Source organism: Papio anubis, chromosome 1 (genome assembly GCF_008728515.1).
Source record: "Papio anubis isolate 15944 chromosome 1, Panubis1.0, whole genome shotgun sequence".
Lineage (NCBI taxonomy): Eukaryota > Metazoa > Chordata > Mammalia > Primates > Cercopithecidae > Papio > Papio anubis.
In genome coordinates, this window is record NC_044976.1 from 118,626,295 (window position 1) to 118,645,226 (window position 18,932).

Below are 18,932 nucleotides of genomic sequence, written 5' to 3' on the forward strand. Positions count from 1 at the left end.
CATCCCCAATCAGGGGGCCACTACATGATTTGTGGAAATGCACATCAAATATTTGGATGACTTGGATAATTGGGGAATGATTCAGTATATCCAGAATGAATTTATAAGTGACAATTACAAGTCACAATACGTATAGAGATAAAACAAAACAATACGACCCAGCAATAGCTGTGGGGGAGGGGTGGAAAAATTGAGGTCAAAATTGACCTGAAGTTAAGTAAAAGCTCCAGATGCTGCCACTGAGAAGAAAAAGAAGCCAATGTGGCATTGGGACATATTTAGATTAATATTGGACAGACAGGCAGGAGCTCCTTATACTAAAGGAATTAGTCATATGCTAAGTAAATTATCATACTCAGATTTTGATTTCTACACTTTTAAGAGCATGGGATAAAGCCCAAAATGAACAAGACAAAGTCTAAAAGTTAACAAATTTGCATTTGAGGAAAAGCCATAAGATCTGCTTTAATTAAAACATTGATGAATAACTTCAAGAGTGTCCTCAAGAAATAGAAAGGTGCTGGGCAATTGTTCCTGCCTCTGTTTCTTCCACATGCTGAGATTTGTAGAGAGAGTTTGTCTGGCAGCATCAGCACAGGGATAATAACCAAAAAGTGAGGTCGGCTGCTTGGCAGGGTGGCTCCACCTGTACCTCCCAGTAGCTGCAGAGTGTGATTCTTCTGCTGCCAATGAAATGGTTGGTGTTGTCTTCCCTGTAGCTCCACCTTATTCTAATTCTGTGACTATGTCTGCTGACTATTTCCCCAGTGCCCCGAGTACTCCCTCTCAGCTGTCCTTGAGGGAGTCAGAGTTACAGGCAGGGCCTTAGGCTTTGCGCCCTGATACCTTAAGCCGTCATCTCCCGCCATCCAGCACTCAAGTGTTGCAGAGCTGATGAAGCTTCCTGACTTGTGAGAAAACTCGCAGCACTCTGTCTCCTCGGGAAGAGAAGAATCACCACATTCACACCCTCCAGTCCTGTTTCAACCTTGTTTGTTTGCATTTGTTTTAATTTCTTATGTGCTTTTCTCCCTCACCATCTCTGGATTCTCCTGTTCTCCACTCCTCCTGCTCCACTCCTCCATTCCTCCTGCTCATTTAGTGTGTCCTTCCCACCCAAACCAGCCCTTCTGCCTGACTAAGGAGGTTCTGGGTAGGAAGTTCATTTTAGATCTGCTTTTTTTGTTTGTTTTTGTTCGCACTGAGAACTGCCTTTGCAATCTCATGTTTCTCTTGGGTCCTCTTTAATGGCCTAACTTCTTCAAACCATGATTTTCTTTTAGCTTGTCAAGGTGGCTTTGGAGAAAAGTCTGGCAACTGTGGAGACCCAGAATCCATCTTTTTCCCCTCCTTCCCCAATGGGAGGAGACAGTAACAAGTGTCTTCAGGAAGAAATACTCCACCTGAGGGCTGAGATCCACCAGCACTTAGAAGAGAAGAGGAAAGCTGAGGAGGAACTGAAGGAGCTAAAGGCTCAAATTGAGGAAGCAGGATTCTCCTCAGTGTCCCACATCAGGTAGGACGTTCTTCCCAGAGAAGGGGACCTTGTGGGTCATGAAGCACCACAGCCAAGGGCCTCGCCTTGCTGCAGCCAAGGCATCCGTGTGACAAGGGGCTACTTGGTCCATATCCCAGGCAGAAATGCATTAACAGTTCTACAAATTCTTTAGATAAAAGTAAGTAATATTGGCTAATGGTAATCACTTTCTGTTATTCAAATAATCCTGGTCTTAATTCAGTATAACAATGCCCACTATTATTGTGCATCTGCCAGTTATACATATGACAGTCATGGTGGAAACCTCCTTGTTACATGACCAGTATTGCTCTTTTTAATTGACTGAAACATATAAGGAATCCCTGCTATCTACTATGTTTCACTGCTGTATAGAGAACCAGAACAGTCCACGAAGAAGGAGGATTTTTTTTTTTTTTTTTTTTGAGGCAGAGTCTCGCTGTGTCACCCAGGCTGGAGTGCAGTGGCGAAATCTTGGCTCACTGCAAGCTCCGCCTCTCGGGTTCGTGCCATTCTCCTGCCTCAGCCTCCCGAGTAGCTGGGACTACAGGCACCCGCCACCACGCCCAGCTAATTTCTTTTTTTTTTAATATTTTTAGTAGAGATGGAGTTTCACTGTGTTAGCCAGGATGGTCTCAATCTCCTGACCTCGCGATCCCCCTGCCTCGGCCTCCGAAAGTGCTGGGTGTGAGCCACCACGCCCGGCCAGAGGGTTTCTGTCAAGGCCCCTTTGTCTCTGCTGCTTTAGTAATTTTACAAAAATAGCAGATAGCTCATTCATTAGCAGATAGCTCATTCATTGGCCACTCTGTCTTTGATGGCTTTTTGACAAAAGATACTTGGAGAACATGCTGATACTGTAGGGCTGATCCATTTATTCATTCACTCCCAGGACTACAATCATCACTGCCTGTTTGGAGTACAGCTGTCCAACTTCTAAATCATGCCCTGTTGTTTCCCTGCATCTTACCTGCCACTTAATCTTCCTCGAATAATGTTAGCACTTTGAAAAGGACCTAGGCATCTAGCCTTATGTCCTTGTTTCATAGCTGAGGAAACTCAGGCCTAGAAAGTTTCAAGTGACTTGCTCAAGGTTGCATAATAGTCTGTGGCTCCCAATTTCTAACATCTAAACCTCGTTTCTATACTATACACTTTGTCAAACAATTTTTAAAAAATTCTTGTGGTTGTTCTAATGCTGATTCTTTTGCTCCGAATTATCATAACTTTTTCCTTAAGTTCTACTTAAAGCATATTATGTTACTTAAATTTTTGTATGTGTAAACTTAATTGAGTTGTCATAGGTAAGAACAGTACATCTCTTTTGATTCTATTGTTGAACCTACAATCAAACCATCTGTAAATATCCCTGTGGATTATTTTCCTTTGTTACTAACCTGAAATTCTGATTTGTTCAACCCTCCACCCAACCTAAAGAATCACTGATACTGTAGAAGGTAGAATCTAATGCACTGTTCTTCCTTTCAAGAAGGTTTTGTTGAGTTTTTCTTCTACATGTTTGTATTTTAAAACATCACTTTTTTCTAAATGTAAAGTTAGAAATATTAAATATTCTTTTCCATATACACATGTGCCCACTTTATCCCCCTTCCACATCCCAGTTTTGGTAAAATGCCTATCCCCTTTTTCTTTATTGAGAAACTATCTCATAGATTGTCTTTCTGTATCCTATATACTATTTTCCTCCCAGAAACACACCAGACAAGTTCTGCTCTAGGTTCCAAGACTCCTGGATTCTGAGAAATTCAATCTAGGTTCATAGCCCACTGCTGATCCTTCAAGTTGTGAATTACCCATTTCCTGTGCATCCTGTAGCCCAGGGGTTCTCAGTTTCGCATGCTTAGCCCAGCATGTGGGCTAGGCGTGGTGGCTCATGCCTATAATCCCAACACTTTGGGAGGCCAAGGTGGGCAGATCACCTGAGGTCAGGAGTTCAAGACCAGCCTGGCCAACATGGTGAAACCCCTTCACTACTAAAAGTACAAAAATTAGCTGGGCGTGGTGGCGCATGCCTGTAGTCCCACCTACTCGGGAGGCTGAGGCAGCAGAATTGCTTGAACCCAGGAGGTGGAGGTTGCAGTGAGCCAAGATCTCACCACTGTACTCCAGCCGGGGTGACAGAGTGAGACTCTGTCTCAAAAAAATAAATAAATAATAATTTAAAAATCACCTGTGGAACTTAAGTAAAATGTGGATTCACAGGCCTTAGCTCTACAGCCTTTTTAACCAGTACCTTATGGGATTCTGCTGTTAGTATTTCTCAGGTCTGCAGCTAGTACAGCAGGGATTGAATGACTTCCCTGTTAGACCCTGAGCTAGCCATACCGTATATGCAATTTCATTTAAGCATTTAAGCATCTGCTAACTCCACTAGGTAAGTGTTATCATCCTTATTTTATATAAAAGGAAACTGAGGCTCAAAGAAGTTAAGTGAATAGACTTGTTACAGCCATGTTTGCTTCCACTCAACCCTAGTATAAGTTCGTTGTTGTGGAAAGAATTTATCTGGAATGTCTTGGTGAAAAATAGCTGTTTTGGTCAATTTTATTTCTTCAACAAATACGAATGATTTATGTGGCAGGCACTTTTGTAGGCACTGGGGATATGGGGTGAATAGGACAGACACAGTCCTACTCTCAAGAAGATTATCTCTATCATGTGAGCCAGACATAAAGCAAATAATTATCTAAGTACGTTTTGATTGTATTAATAATTCTGATTAGTGTTATTTATTTATTCTGTATTCCTAAGTCCCAATGGTTTGAAACTGACTGATGATAAATAATAGAACTGCAGAATTTATAACAATAAATTTGTCACAGAAAAGGTCTTATTTTTTAACAGTGTAAGTACTCTTGTTTATTCCAGAGGCTACTAAAAATTAGAACATATGAGGCTGCGTGGCACAAGTAAAGAAAACTAGCCTGCATGCCTTGAGTCCAAGGTTTCTAGTGATGGTGCTGCCACCAAGAAGCTGTGGAAGTTTGGGCAAGTCTCTTATTCTTCCTGAGCCTTGGCTTTCTTGTATATAAAATTAGGGAGCTGTTGTAGGTCTCAGGTTGCTTCATGCTCTGGGGTATGTCTGAGTTTATCATGGGCTGAGATGTGGGTAAGAGGTACTAATAGGAACTGCTGTCAGGACCAGACCTAGCCCTCAATTATGTGTGTTTCCTGCAGGAACACCATGCTGAGCCTTTGCCTTGAGAATGCAGAGCTGAAAGAGCAGATGGGAGAAGCAATGTCTGATGGATGGGAGATCGAGGAAGACAAGGAGAAGGGCGAGGTGATGGTTGAGACTGTGGTAGCCAAAGAGGGTCTGAGTGAGAGTAGCCTTCAGGCTGAGTTCAGAAAGCTCCAGGGAAAACTGAAGAATGCCCACAATATCATCAACCTCCTCAAAGAACAACTTGTGCTGAGTAGCAAAGAAGGGAATAGTAAACTTACTCCAGAGCTCCTTGTGCATCTGACCAGCACCATCGACAGAATAAACACAGAACTGGTTGGTTCTCCTGGGAAGCACCAACACCAAGAGGAGGGAAATGTGAATGTGAGGTCTTGCTCCAGACCCAAGAGCCTTGACCTTGGGGCTACCTTCTCAGTGGATGCCCACCAAGTAAGTGTGGGCTTAGATGGAATGAAAAACAATTGGAGAAGGGCTCAAGACGACAGTGTTTACCTTAGAACGTTCTCCCACGTGAATCAGGAGGTACCAAGAGAAGGGTCTCTTCGTACCACGAGCAGTAATAATAATATTCAGTCTACATTCAGCCTTTGGAAAGGCTTTTATAACATAAATATTTCTTGAGTACTTAATTTTTCAGATAACACACTAGGCATTGGCATGGGGCAATATAACCAATGGCTGCCCTTGAGATACTTAATGTGATAAGGAAAGATGGCACACAAACAGGTAATTTTAACAGGATGTGGTAACTGCTGTAACATAGGGATGCATCAGTTAGGAAGCAGCCCAGACAGGTGGTATGTAATGACATCCCTTCCTTATCACTGCCATTTTTTTTGTCACAGCCCATCACAGGTGTCTGTTCCTGGGCCTCAGATGGGTTATTGGGATCCTCTTTAGGGAAGGAGCCATGCTGAAGATTCAGTAAAATGGAGAATACAGGGATTCTGAGAGAACTAGTGGGACAGAATGCGAGGGGAGATGAGTGGAGGGTTACACCCCTTCTCTTTTGTACCACTGAGAAAACATTTCCTGAGAGCTCCTCTGTAGACTTGATTGGCGCTGTGCTGTGTGCCGTGGATACTGATATGAAGAAAACATTATCCCAGTGCTCCAGGAGCTCCATCTGGAAAGCAAGTCCCTGCCAAATGGCATGAGAAGTGCTGTGACAGACTTGAGTAAAGTCCACAGGGTTCAGAAGGGGCGGTGGTCGTCATTGCATGGGGGTGACCTCAGACTGTCCTGATCCCTGTATTGGACCCTTTCACAGTTGGATAACCAGTCTCAGCCTCGTGACCCTGGGCCTCAGTCAGCATTTAGCCTACCAGGGTCCACTCAGCACCTGCGCTCCCAGCTGTCACAATGCAAACAACGCTATCAAGATCTCCAGGAGAAGCTGCTGCTATCAGAAGCCACTGTCTTTGCTCAGGCTAATGAGCTGGAGAAATACAGAGTTATACTTAGTAAGTAACTGTGACTTACTAGTAAAGTAAGTAGCCTGTGTATCTTATAACTTCTGTGTGTTCTATACCAATATAACGTGGTTATTGAGCACATGAAGTGTGGCTAGTGCAACTTGGACATTTGGTTTTATTTAATTTTAGTTAATTTAGTATAAAGTGGCCATATGTGGCTACTAACTCTCTTATTGGACAGTACAGGTCTAGGTGTCTTGGGACTCTAAATTAGTTCAGCTCCATTCCACATTTATTGAACCCCGGTGGATAAAGCACTTGCCAGCTTCAATGTGGCTGCTAGAGATGATAGTATAGAATCCCTGACTTAAGGAGAGATTGTCAATGGCAAATGCAGGCTCATCCTATGGAAAGAAATTCTGCTTCCTGGAGCTGGTGGTCTCTTCTCCCACCAGTTCAAAGAAGCTTCTCTCCCACTGTGGATATGACCTCCCTGCCCCAAAAGGTTAGGGTATGTGCCACTGAGGCTGAGGGCATATGTGGGAAATTCAGACATTCTGTAACACCTGCTGTCTCTTCCCAAGCAGGTGAATCCTTAGTGAAGCAGGACAGCAAGCAGGTCCAGGTGGACCTCCAGGACCTGGGCTATGAGACTTGTGGCCGAAGTGAGAATGAGGCTGAACGGGAGGAAACCACCAGTCCCGGTAAGAGCACAGGGTGTGGGGCCCACCCCTCCCTGGAGTCAGCTGTCACATTTAGGTGCTGTTGGCCAATTCTACACCTGACAAGTAGTAGGGAAGAGGAGGACAGGAGGTTAATAGGAGAACTCTTACCCAAAATGAGAGTGAGTATAAGTTTGTATTTCTACAATTAGTTGTTGGCATACTGCTAATAATAATAATAATAATAATAATAATATAAAGTTCTATCCAACTGACTATTATAGAAATACTAAGGCCTACTTAGAGACCAGATAAGGTTTTGGAAACATGCAAACTCTAAGTTAAAAATAATTTTGTTTTGCATTATAAAAGGACTACAACTATAGGGCCACCCACCACATTGAAAACCAGAAGAGAAGAGAAACACTGTCTCTCTCATTCTTGAGGCAGTGTAGTGTGGCAGTTAAGAGAAAAGATCCTGCGGCCAGACTGGTTGGTTCAAATCCCAATTTGTAAACTTTCCTGTGCCCCGGTTTCTTCATATGTTAAAATAGTAATAAAGGAACTGCCTACCCCATCAGGTACCAATGTCAATTAAATAAGTAAATTCTTATAAAATGCTTTAGAACAGTGCCTGGCATCTGGTAAAATGCCATGGATTAGTTCTTATTCTGACTACCACTGCCTTAATACACTGATGTTAACATGCTGATATATTTATTCAAAGTCTTATTTTCTTATGCCTATTTTTCACACAGTTGTAACCCAATAAACTTTTAAATTATAGGAAAATTTAGAGAGCATTTAACTTTCAGCATGCAGGAATAGCTTGTCCTACATTCTTGTGGCCATCCTAAATAGATAAGGCCATGTTAATGTCTTAAGAAACATCAGTGTGTGTGGAACGAACACAAGACATTGGAGGATTTGAATTCTGGTTCTGCCATGTGCTAGTTTGAGTGATCTGGAACAAGCTAGTTTACCACCTCTCTTTGAGTTTTGTTTTCCCCAGTCAGTAAAATAGAAGGTGATGATACCTAACTTGTAGGTATAAGGAAGATAAGAAATATTGTATTCGAATACCCAGTACGGTGTCAGGGTTGAATAAAGTACTTCTTCAACTTTTTCTCTAGTAATTATTGTCCTCACGACCAAACTTGCCTTCTCTCAGAGGCAGTGGCCACAATAGCACATCCAACTTTTATTTAGGAAGACGTCTTTGTCCTTTTTCAGAGTGTGAGGAGCACAACAGCCTCAAGGAAATGGTCCTGATGGAGGGGCTGTGCTCTGAGCAGGGGCGCCGGGGCTCAACGCTGGCTGGTTCCTCCAAGAGGAAGCCCTTGGAGAACCAGCTAGGGAAGCAGGAAGACTTCCGGGTATATGGAAAGTCAGAAAACATCTTGGTCCTACGAAAGGACATCAAAGATCTGAAGGCCCAGCTGCAGAATGCCAACAAGGTCATTCAAAACCTCAAGAGCCGGGTCCGGTCCCTCTCGGTTACAAGTGATTATTCGTCTAGTCTGGAAAGACCCCGGAAGCTGAGAGCTGTTGGCACCCTGGAGGGGTCTTCACCTCACAGTGTCCCTGATGAGGATGAGGGGTGGCTGTCTGATGGCACTGGGGCTTTCTACTCACCAGGGCTTCAGGCCAAAAAGGACCTGGAAAGTCTCATCCAGAGAGTATCCCAGCTGGAGGCCCAGCTCCCAAAAAATGGACTAGAAGGGAAGCTGGCTGAGGAGCTGAGATCAGCCTCATGGCCTGGGTAAGGAGGACACTGTTTGGGCACTTTCTGGATTGAAAATGTGTAAGTTCATGCTTGGTGTAGGGTAGCTGAGGAAGTTGGAAGAAAGAACATGTCTGGGTATTCACAAGGACACTGATTTAAATGGCAGATATAGGTCTGCGGAAAAGACAGGTAGGCAACCAGGAGGGCATAGGATGATGTCCCAGTATCTGGGAGATACCAGGTCTCAGGGGTTTCCTCTTAGGGATATATTAGTAAAGTAATAGTATATATGGTATAGTATAGTAGTAATACCGGAATCAGACTGCTTAGCTCTGAAGCTTACTACCCATGCAACCTTCTTAACCTTTCTGAGCCTTTGTCCTTACCTATTAAATGAAGATGATAAGAGAACCCATCTCAAAGGGTGGATATTAGGTTTAAATGAATTAATACAAGTACTGGCCAGGCGTGATAGCTCATGCCTGTAATTCCAGCACTTTAGGAGGCCGAGGCAGGCAGAACACCTGAGGTCAGGAGTTCGAGACCAACCTACTAGTTTAGTAGAGTTTCACCCCATCTCTACTAAAAATACAAAAATTAGCTGGGCATGGTGATGCACGCCTGTAACCCCAGCTACTTGGGAGGCTGAGGCAGGAGAATCACTTGAACCTGGGAGGTGGAGGTTGCAGTGAGCCAAGATGGCACCACTGCACTCCAGCCTGGGTGACAAAGCAAGACTCTGTCTCAAAAAAAAAAAAAAAAAATTAATACAAGTGCTTAGAATAGTGCCTAGCATATATTAAGCTCTCAATGCTATCTGCCATAGTTATAAGTGTTATTGATACTTTGTGTTGAAAACACAGACATTCATCTTGGTATGTGTCCTGGTTATCTATTGCTGAGTAATAACCACTCTAAAACCTAGTGATTTCAAACAACACTTTATTATGCTTCATGGTTGGTTCTGTGGTTTGACTGGGCTCAGCTGGGTGGCTGTCACTTAGGGTCTCTTGTTCTGGGTTCCATCAATTGATGGTATGAGAGTTGATGTGATGGCCATCGTTGCAAAATATAGTCAGCCACAGTATCATAACATAGGAGAAATTCAGGCATCAGGTGGTAGTTAGAAGACATGGAAAGTCCTATCTAGACTTACGATGAAATGATTCTAATTATTCATTGAGTAACTGCTGTGAATCTGCGTGATACTGGTGCTGTAAGGAATATAAAATGCAGAACTATCTTTATTTTCACAGACCTTATGATTTATCTAGGGACATAATTAACATATATATAACAGTTGAAGAACAGTGGCATACTAAATTTTATGTTTGTTTGTTTGTTTTGTTACGGAGTCTCACTCTGTCACCCAGGCTGGAGTGCAGTAGCACCATCTTGGCTGACTACAACCTCCAACTCCCAGGTTCAAGCAATTCTCCTGCCTCAGCCTCCCGAGTAGGTGGGATTACAGACATGCACCACCATGCCCAGCTAATTTTTTCTGTATTTTTAGTAGAGGCAGGGTTTTCACCATATTGACCAGGCTGGTCTCGAACTCCTCACCTTGTGATCTGCCCACCTCGGCCTCTCAAAGTGCTGGGATTACAGGCATGAGCTACCATGCCCGGCCCACACTAAACTTTTTGGTGCAACATTTTATCACGGTAGAATTTACTCTTAAATACCTCCTATGGCTTATGTGCCGGAATTCAGCTTGGTGGTTCCTTAGAGATGTTCTCATAGAGCTCTCTACAGAAGGCCCCATAACTTATCACCCACTCTTTCCATACTTACTCTTTCCTTCCTCTTCTGTCCTACATTAGGAAATATGATTCCCTGATTCAGGATCAGGCCCGGGAACTATCTTACCTACGGCAAAAAATACGAGAAGGGAGAGGTATTTGTTATCTTCTCACCCAGCATGCAAAAGATACAGTAAAATCTTTTGAGGATCTCCTAAGAAGCAATGACATTGACTACTACCTGGGACAGAGCTTCCGGGAGCAACTCGCCCAGGGAAGCCAGCTGACAGAGAGGCTCACCAGCAAACTCAGCACCAGTAAGTTGGCCACAGGGCTTTGGAATACTCTCAGTCACCCCCACAGTTCCAGCCCCTGGTGGCCACCACATCTCCACTGCAATTTTTTAACTTAGGGTCCTGTTTGTATTTCATTTCCTGGGGCTAATACAGGATCAAGACTGCTCAGTGGGGAGCATGGAGAAGAAGACACAGGGCTGGAGATGCCATGGTTACAACAAGAGAAACTTCACCACTCATAGAATGTGACCTGTGGGGCAGGGGCAGCATCTATCTGGTGCTAAGAGGGAGTAGGGTACATGAGATGGAAGGGCCTTGTTATAGGAGGAAGAGGCCTGAACTAAGAATTACAAGACCCAAGCTCTAGCCTGGATGCTGCCACAAACTTGCTAAATGCTCTTTCCTTGTGGTGTCTCCATATGGCATGGTAATGTACATGTAGGTACTCCACGTACGGATAAAGCGCCATGCTCTTTTGTACATGGTTTAGCCACTGGCTGCAGTAGTTCAATGACTACATTGGTTGTTATTGGGGTCCTCTACTCAGAATTTCTAGAGAATATCCAAGGGAGTAAAGTAGGATCAGACTTGGGAACCACCCAGCTCACCTCCTGGTGCAGGTGCAGAGGTGGGGCAGGGCTTCTTGTCATCTCCTCAGAGACCTGTGCAGGTTCTGCATGAAAGCTGTGGTGGGACATATGCACTGGGGAGCTAGTCTACAGCAGGACATGGAGGCTGGAGCGTCCAACAGGGCAGCTGGGCAAGGGCCTCATGATTAATGGAACAAAAGACATTTTAAATGTTTTACCCTGATTTAGGGCAGAGGAAGTCATCATGGTGACCGGCAGGTCAGGGACAGTGGGGTCACTTCTCTAGAGACCCAAGCTGAGGCCTCCCAGAATAACTGTTCTGGATACATGCATGAAATGCTCACTACTCAGTCTCCAGATAGGCTCCTGTGTTTGTAATGCGGGAAGTGGGACCAGCCTAATTTCTTACTGTTTCTTTCTAAATTTGGTTTGCAGAGGATCATAAAAGTGAGAAAGATCAAGCTGGACTTGAGCCACTGGCCCTCAGGTAATTCAGAGGAGAATCTGGTAAAGAGATTGGGACTGAGGCCCAAAGGGTCAAGGATGGCAGCAACTCCAGAAATCAAGGGGAATAAAGGAAAGTGCTGAATGTATTGAATTCATGCATTCATTGAACACCTCACTATTGTTTTTAACTAAATTCTTTCTTCTCTTTTGGTTTAATTACATTGGCACATAATTGTCCAGGCTTAGTAACCTAGAAACAGTCTGAGCTAAAAGTGAACTAACTAGGTTTCAAGCTAAAAGCAGGACCCACTAAGGGTCCTGCTTTCCTGCTGTGTGTTTAATAAGTAGGATGAGCTTTTTCCAAAGTTGGCCTGGCCCAAGTTGGGTTGACAGCTAGTTTAATAGTCACTCAATTGCCCTGGGGGAAGAAAGGAATCATATAACAGGACCTGGTGAAAGAGGCCTAGATGGTGTAGATCACCAGGAGGCTGCAGTGCCTCAGGACCCAGTTCTCAGTGAGTTGCTTCATATAATGATCAATGAAATACGACTCAAAGTCAGTTGTAGCCACTAGTTGGGGTTCTTTGGGTCATGATTGTGTCTCAGGCTTCATAAATGCTTCTGAAAATATCTGTAGCGAAGGACACAGTGTTGTTTTTTGTTTTGTTTTGTTTTTATTTCTAATCCATCATAGAAACATACATGGTCTGAATTCAGTTAACTACATGATTCCACTTACCAGGCTCTTGGATGTTGGGAGAATGGTTTGCTCTGCATTTCTCAATGCTTGCTTTCAATTTTTATACTTGTCTTATTGGAGATGGTAACAAACAGTTTGCAGGCTGCAACTGTTCCAGGGATCATACTTTAAGCAGCAGTGCCTTAAAAGGAGGGCTAGCTGTCTCTTTGCTTGCCCTCAGCATACTATGTGGCCAGAGCACTGGGTAGCTATTCTCTCTCCATCTACACCCTACCTATACTCCATCCCTAAGCAGAGGTGGGTGATTTCCATTATTCTCTGCAGGCATAGTCCCCTTGGCTTACTTGGCTTTTCCTATGAGCCACAGTCAGGACAAGTTGGTTTGGGTGACCTTGGTTTTACCTGTTGTCCCCCTTCTCCCCACCAGGCTCAGCAGGGAGCTGCAGGAGAAGGAGAAAGTCATTGAAGTCCTGCAGGCCAAGCTGGATGCTCGGTCCCTCACACCCTCCAGCAGCCGTGCCTTGTCTGACTCCCACCGCTCTCCCAGCAGCACCTCTTTCCTGTCTGATGAGCTGGAAGCCTGCTCTGACATGGACATAGCCAGCGAGTACACACACTATGAAGAGAAGAAAGCTTCTCCCGGTCACTCAGGTAGCCTCCACTTTCTGGGTGGTACCGTCTTTGTCTAGGCTGAGTGGAGACCTCAGGAAACAGGCCTTATAGCTCCACCATGGTGTGTATCAGGCTGAACATGGCTGTGGGGCCAAGTGCCATGCACAGGCACCAGTGGATCAGGATCTTTGCTCTGCTCCTGACTCTACACGTTACCTCTGTCACCCTGGCCTCCATGGGCGTGTACATGCTGTTGGGCACAATGTGAACCATTGTGGGGAGAGTGAGAAGATCACGGCAGACTCTTCTTCGGTGACTCTGTCGGATAGATCTTCTTTAAGATGGAAAACCTCCTTCATCTCTCCTGCAATGATCTTGCTATTTACTCCTGAGCAGTGTTCCCTAAGTATATGTGGGTGTCCACAGATGCTGCTGGTCTTGCCTGATATTTTTGGAGTTGCCATTTTCATGTTTCAGAGCTCAGAGCACCACTATCATCCCTAAGGTGGTTTGCCTCACTATAGGAGCTGTCTGCAAGCAAGAAAATGAACAACTGCTAACAGTGCTTATGCTTGGTTCTTTCCCTGAAAGCAAGACTCTAGCCCTGGTATCCCTGGGTAAATATATGGCCAGGATTCCAGTTCTCTGTAGAACATCAAACATTTTCTTTCATTCATGGGTTTTATAGATTCCATCCATCATTCGAGTCATTCTGCTGTGTTATCTTCTAAACCATCATCAACCAGTGCATCTCAGGGGGTTAAGGCCGAATCCAGCAGCAACCCCATCATCTTGCCAACTCCCCAGAATCCCCCCAAGGAGGCCAACCAGGCCCATTCAGGTATGCAACAGCCAATGGGGCAGAAGCCTCATCCCCTCTTTCTCTGCTGCCTGTTTGACTTTTCTTCAAGGACAGAGGTTTGGACTGTTAGGGGCCTAAATGCATCAAAACCTAGACAGAATCAAGAAACCATCCTCATTCGCCAGTTGTGTCTGATTTAAGAAAATATATTAGAAAATAAGTAATCCACATCAGGTTTTGATCTGCGTACCAGCTTTGACCAGCAGTTGGCTAATCATTTAAAAAGAAACATTTTTATTGGTTTTCTCTCATTTTATCCTGGGAGCAAAGAGGCAAAATATTTCTCCCAGGATTACAACAGCCATAGGATGAAAATAAATTCACATCTCCTGATCCACTGTATGTGTTCCCCATTAAATCTGCATGGTGATTCTCTTGCAAGAGGTAGTGCTACTTATTTCATAGCCAAGGATGCTGAGAACAGCCTCAGACAAGGTTCTGTTCATGGTATGTTACCATTAATGGATGTATGAATGAATTGGCAGTCCTTGATATGTACATAGTATATATCTTGGGGGCAGTTAAAGGGGTGCATTTCATTTACAAGTCCAGCTTAGTTGCCGGAGGGTACACTGCTCATTCACAGCCCTGTATCAGGGATGGCAAGGAAAAGGCAAACCTTGTCTTCACCTCCTACCTCCCACCATAGCTGGCTGGCTGCCTTCAGTGTGGTTTGTTGTGAGATTTGACTTGAGTAGAGATGCTCCCAGAAGGCACAGTGCTTTCTTCTGCTGCCCTCATTTCCCTGAAGGCAATTCAATCATAATCTTAAGGAAGAGGAAGTGTTCCAGTGCTTCCTGAGCCTGGTTTCAAAGTTTCTAGGCCAGAGTGGGCAGCAGCTGGACAAGAATCATGAGGAAAAGCTGTGCTTCCGGAATTGTAGACATCTGCTTAAATGTTTTGGGTTCAAACAGAGCAGAAGATGAAGAAGAGAGGATTTAAAAATCAGAATGCCTCCTCAAAGAATGCCTGGGCTGTGTTACCTGGCAATTTGAGTGTATCTGCAGTATTCATCTGAAATGGTGTCAGCACCATTGGGATGTGTTTTAGGATGTAATCATTGTCTTCTACATTTGACATTCTCTATGGGTCAGCCTTGGTTTCTGCTCCCCCTCCATTGGGTACCTGCCCTTTAATTGCTTTTAGGGAAGAGGAAACAATTTTAAACATTGAAACTTGCCAGGGTTTCTAAAAACCTGTCTGTAGATGGGCTGCCTAAAGATCACCAGGGAAGACTTTTTTTTTTTTTTTTTTAGACGGAGTCTCGCTCTGTCGCCCAGGCTAGAGTGCAGTGACCGGATCTCAGCTCACTGCAAGCTCTGCCTCCCGGGTTCACGCCATTCTCCTGCCTCAGCCTCCCAAGTAGCTGGGACTACAGGCGCCCGCCACCTCGCCCGGCTAGTTTTTTGTATTTTTTTTTTTTTTTTTTTTTTTAGTAGAGACGGGGTTTCACCGTGTTAGCCAGGATGGTCTCGATCTCCTGACCTCGTGATCCGCCCTTCTCGGCCTCCCAAAGTGCTGGGATTACAGGCGTGAGCCACCGTGCCCGGCCGGGGAGACTTTTTTTAATGCAAATTTTCTGTTCCAAAAATTTATAATTCTCTAAGTCTACATTAAGGCCTAGACAGAATCAAGAAGACCTAAAGAATCTACATATATTGAGAGTTTTTGCTATGTGATTTAAATGCCCAGAAGGGTTTACGGGCCATTTTGTCTAAGCCACTCTACGAAGGCATCTATTTTTAATTTGATGAATGAACGCATTGATTTGGAATTCTGAAGTTTGTTTCCATCAGAGTCCTGAACTGCATGCACTAGTAATGAAAATTTCCCCCACAGCCTTTGTTCATGTCTCTCCTACTCAGGATGGGACCTGGTGCCATCAGAGAGGAGTTCTAGGTAGAGAAAGAATCTTGTCCCAGGGCCAAGGACTGATACATGCTGGGAGCAGAGCCCCCCGGGCCCTTGAGAGGATTCAGGCTCTCTGACTTGTCCATGCCCAGGATTGCTGGGGTGGGTCTCAATGCCACCTTACCTTCTTTAGCCAATTGCTTTCAAGATGAACATAGAGGATGTATGCAGGATAGCCCTGGCAGGGGAGAAGAGGGAAGGTCAACCAGGCCAGCCTCTCTGGTAGCAATGGTACCCTTGGCTATCTTATCCTGTACCACTAAGGTAATAGCCACTACACAGGGTGATGTCTGGTCAGGGAATGGTTTGACCTTCTCAATCTTTTACCCATTCTTTCTCTCATTTTCTCTTGATGATGTGTCTCTTTTCTCCCTAACTTTCTGTTCCTAGGCTTTCATTTTCACTCCATACCCAAGCTGGCTAGCCTTCCTCAGGCACCATTGCCCTCAGCTCCATCCAGCTTCCTGCCTTTCAGCCCCACTGGCCCTCCCCTCCTTGGCTGCTGTGAGACACCGGTGGTCTCCTTGGCTGAGGCTCAGCAGGAGCTGCAGATGCTGCAGAAGCAGTTGGGAGAAAGTGAGCACTTCTGCATTTGTGTGCTTGCGAATGGCAGCCCCACACTGTGTTGCTCTGCATGGCTCGGGCTGGATGGCAGAGTTTAAAAACGCAACACGGGTACACGTTACAAATGGAAGACTGAGGGAAAGCTCTGCTTGCTTATTTTTTGGAAATGTATTTCCTGTTATTTCTCTGGTGTGTATGTCTCGTCAGTTAACAGGTAGATACGTTCACGAGGCTCTAGAGCTAGTGCTCTCACACTGTAGACACCGCTGGATACCACCAAGTATGCCGAATCCCTGACAGACTGGTGGACTGCTCACTGGTAGGGGATGGGAGAGAGATGTTATGCTTTGCCTATGCAGGATGAAGTGGCCAAGAAAAAGATGGCCACATTCAGTGGGATCCTTTGTGTGGCTATTAGATTTTTCTGCTGTGAAATGCTGTTAATCAAGTTCAGTTCCTGACATCATTAGGTTGGAGCAAAAAGGGTAATGGTAGAGGGATTCAGAAGAGGAAACGATGAGCCACTTTTCCTACTGCACAGGGTTCATCCCTGCACTGGGACAGGTGACACGTAGGCAGCTTAGAACCACAGCACCAGCCATGGCATCTGACTGTGAATCCCATCCTCTGACTCCCAAAGATAATTGACCTTATGTAGTTATGTAGACTGTGGACAGTCACCTTTTAGAAAACGCTTGGATATACTTGTAGGCTGGATGCTCATCATAAATTTAGTGTGCTGGTGGTCACTGATAGCTTAGAAAAAAATGATAAACCTTCATGAATTTGCTCTCTCATAGCACCTTAAGCACAACAGGTAGAAAGCAGTTTGAATGAACTTAAACTCATTTGTCAGGCGCTTTCTGTGCCTGTAAAGAAGCTTAGGTGAGCCAGAGACTGATAGGGTCACCATGCCAGCAGTTTCCAGTGACGCAAGACAACAGCCAAGAATTTGCATCCCCCTCCCTGTAGCCCCAAATGTCATCATGTGGACCAGCCTATTTCTTTCCTTCTTCCTCTTTTTTTTTTTTTTTTTTTTTTTTGAGGTAGGGTCTCACTTTGTCACCCAGACTGAAGTGCAGTGGCACGATCTCGGCTCACTGCAGCCTTGACCTGCTGGGCTCAAGCAACTCTTCCACCTCAGCCCCCCTAGTAGCTGGGATTACAGGTGTGTGTCACCACACCTGGCTAAGTTTTGTACTTTTTGTAGAGACAGGGTTTCGCCATGTTGCCAAGACTGGTCTAGAGCTCCTGAGCTCAAGTGATTGGCCCACCTAGGTTTCTGAAAGTGCTGGGATTACAGGCATGAGCCACTGCACCTGGCGTAGCCTATCTATTTTGTCAACCCAGGAAATGGATATTTTGTCCAGTGCAGGGAACTCTAAAGCTCAGGAAAGTGAAGTTACTTATTCAAGGTCACTAGTAAGTGGGAGAAATGGGCATGAATCTGGTCTTCTGCTCCAGGTTTCATGTTTCTGTTATATCTTTTCTACTTAGGATGGCTTTGTCACCATCCTGCTTAGAGTATGGGGCTGAGCTCAACTGATCAAACTCCGGGGACTCCTTGCAATAATTTTTTCCCTCTCTTTAGAGACCAGTAGGAGATGCTGGTGTTTCTAACCTAAAACTTGTTACTTTACCAGTTCTGGCTCCAACAATAGATGGGCAACAAATGTGCCCCATGACAAACGGCAAGAGTATTTTCTAGCTTCCATTTCTTCCCCTTGCCTCCTTTTCCTTTATCTTTCCACATTTGTCCATTTGTCTTTGCCCAAAGGGAAGGATGGAAGGAGAGCACTGTCCATGAAAAAGGGTAGGGTCTGTTGTTTGGGGTTAAATTGGAATTACATCAAGTCTGAGGCCATTGACTGGAGTTCGAATGGTCCCTGCCTAGATGAGGAAGATTGTAGCCCTTTGTTTCTCCACCTGAAGTCAAGGTCCTCTCCAAGGGACCATTGCTTATCCAAGCTCATTGTTTGCTTTGAGCCAAGTTTCCATGTGGACAGTGGTGCATGGTGGCCTCTCAGGTCCCTGGGTTAAAATCTTGTGCAAGAGTCTATATGGTATCTTTGCATGGTTTAGAGCATGTACTGTGTATTGTGTGGCCAAGGGACTGGAACATGAGAATACTGATCACTGTTACTGATAGACTTAAAACCTCACATGGCCTTGATTAAAAAGTAAGCTGACTGTCTACAACCACTGATTTCCCCCTTTGCCTTGTGTTCAGATGGGGTTGAAGGCAGTTTGAAAGAGGTAGGAAATCATGTATTTGTTGCATCTCTTCTAAAATGTAGGTGCTTAAATTTTTAATCTTCTTCCTTAACTAAGTGATCCTAATGAACATCTAGTATTTTGAAAGTTGGAAGAGAGACTCATGACAACAATTCTCAAACTTCTGCCTATTAGAATCACCTAGAATGAATTTAAAACATCCATTGTTCAAGATGTATCCCATATTGATTAAAGCAAAATCTCTGGAATCCAGGAATCAGTATGTTTCCATATTTTCTCAGGTGATTCCAATATGTACCCAAATTTGAGAACTAGCTACAAGTGGTGCTAAAAACTGGCAAGTGGCAATTACACTAACCCCTCCGAGGAGTTTGGCTTGGTTGGAAGGGACAATGACCTCACTTGCTTAGGAGCAGCTACCTGTCTATTCTGCTGCCCGTGTTCATAAT

General features: G+C 44.6%; 1 protein-coding gene across 1 annotated transcript in view; it reads left to right on the forward strand.

Annotated features, from left to right (window-relative positions):
• PDE4DIP (phosphodiesterase 4D interacting protein) overlaps positions 1 to 18,932 on the forward strand; it is a 212,922-nt gene that overhangs the window by 184,723 nt on the left and 9,267 nt on the right. The window contains 10 exon segments of the mRNA XM_031656711.1: positions 1,284 to 1,516; positions 4,715 to 5,150; positions 5,992 to 6,184; positions 6,721 to 6,840; positions 8,032 to 8,560; positions 10,348 to 10,583; positions 11,588 to 11,639; positions 12,727 to 12,950; positions 13,600 to 13,752; positions 16,075 to 16,260. Coding sequence (XP_031512571.1) covers positions 1,284 to 1,516; positions 4,715 to 5,150; positions 5,992 to 6,184; positions 6,721 to 6,840; positions 8,032 to 8,560; positions 10,348 to 10,583; positions 11,588 to 11,639; positions 12,727 to 12,950; positions 13,600 to 13,752; positions 16,075 to 16,260 — 2,362 coding nt within the window.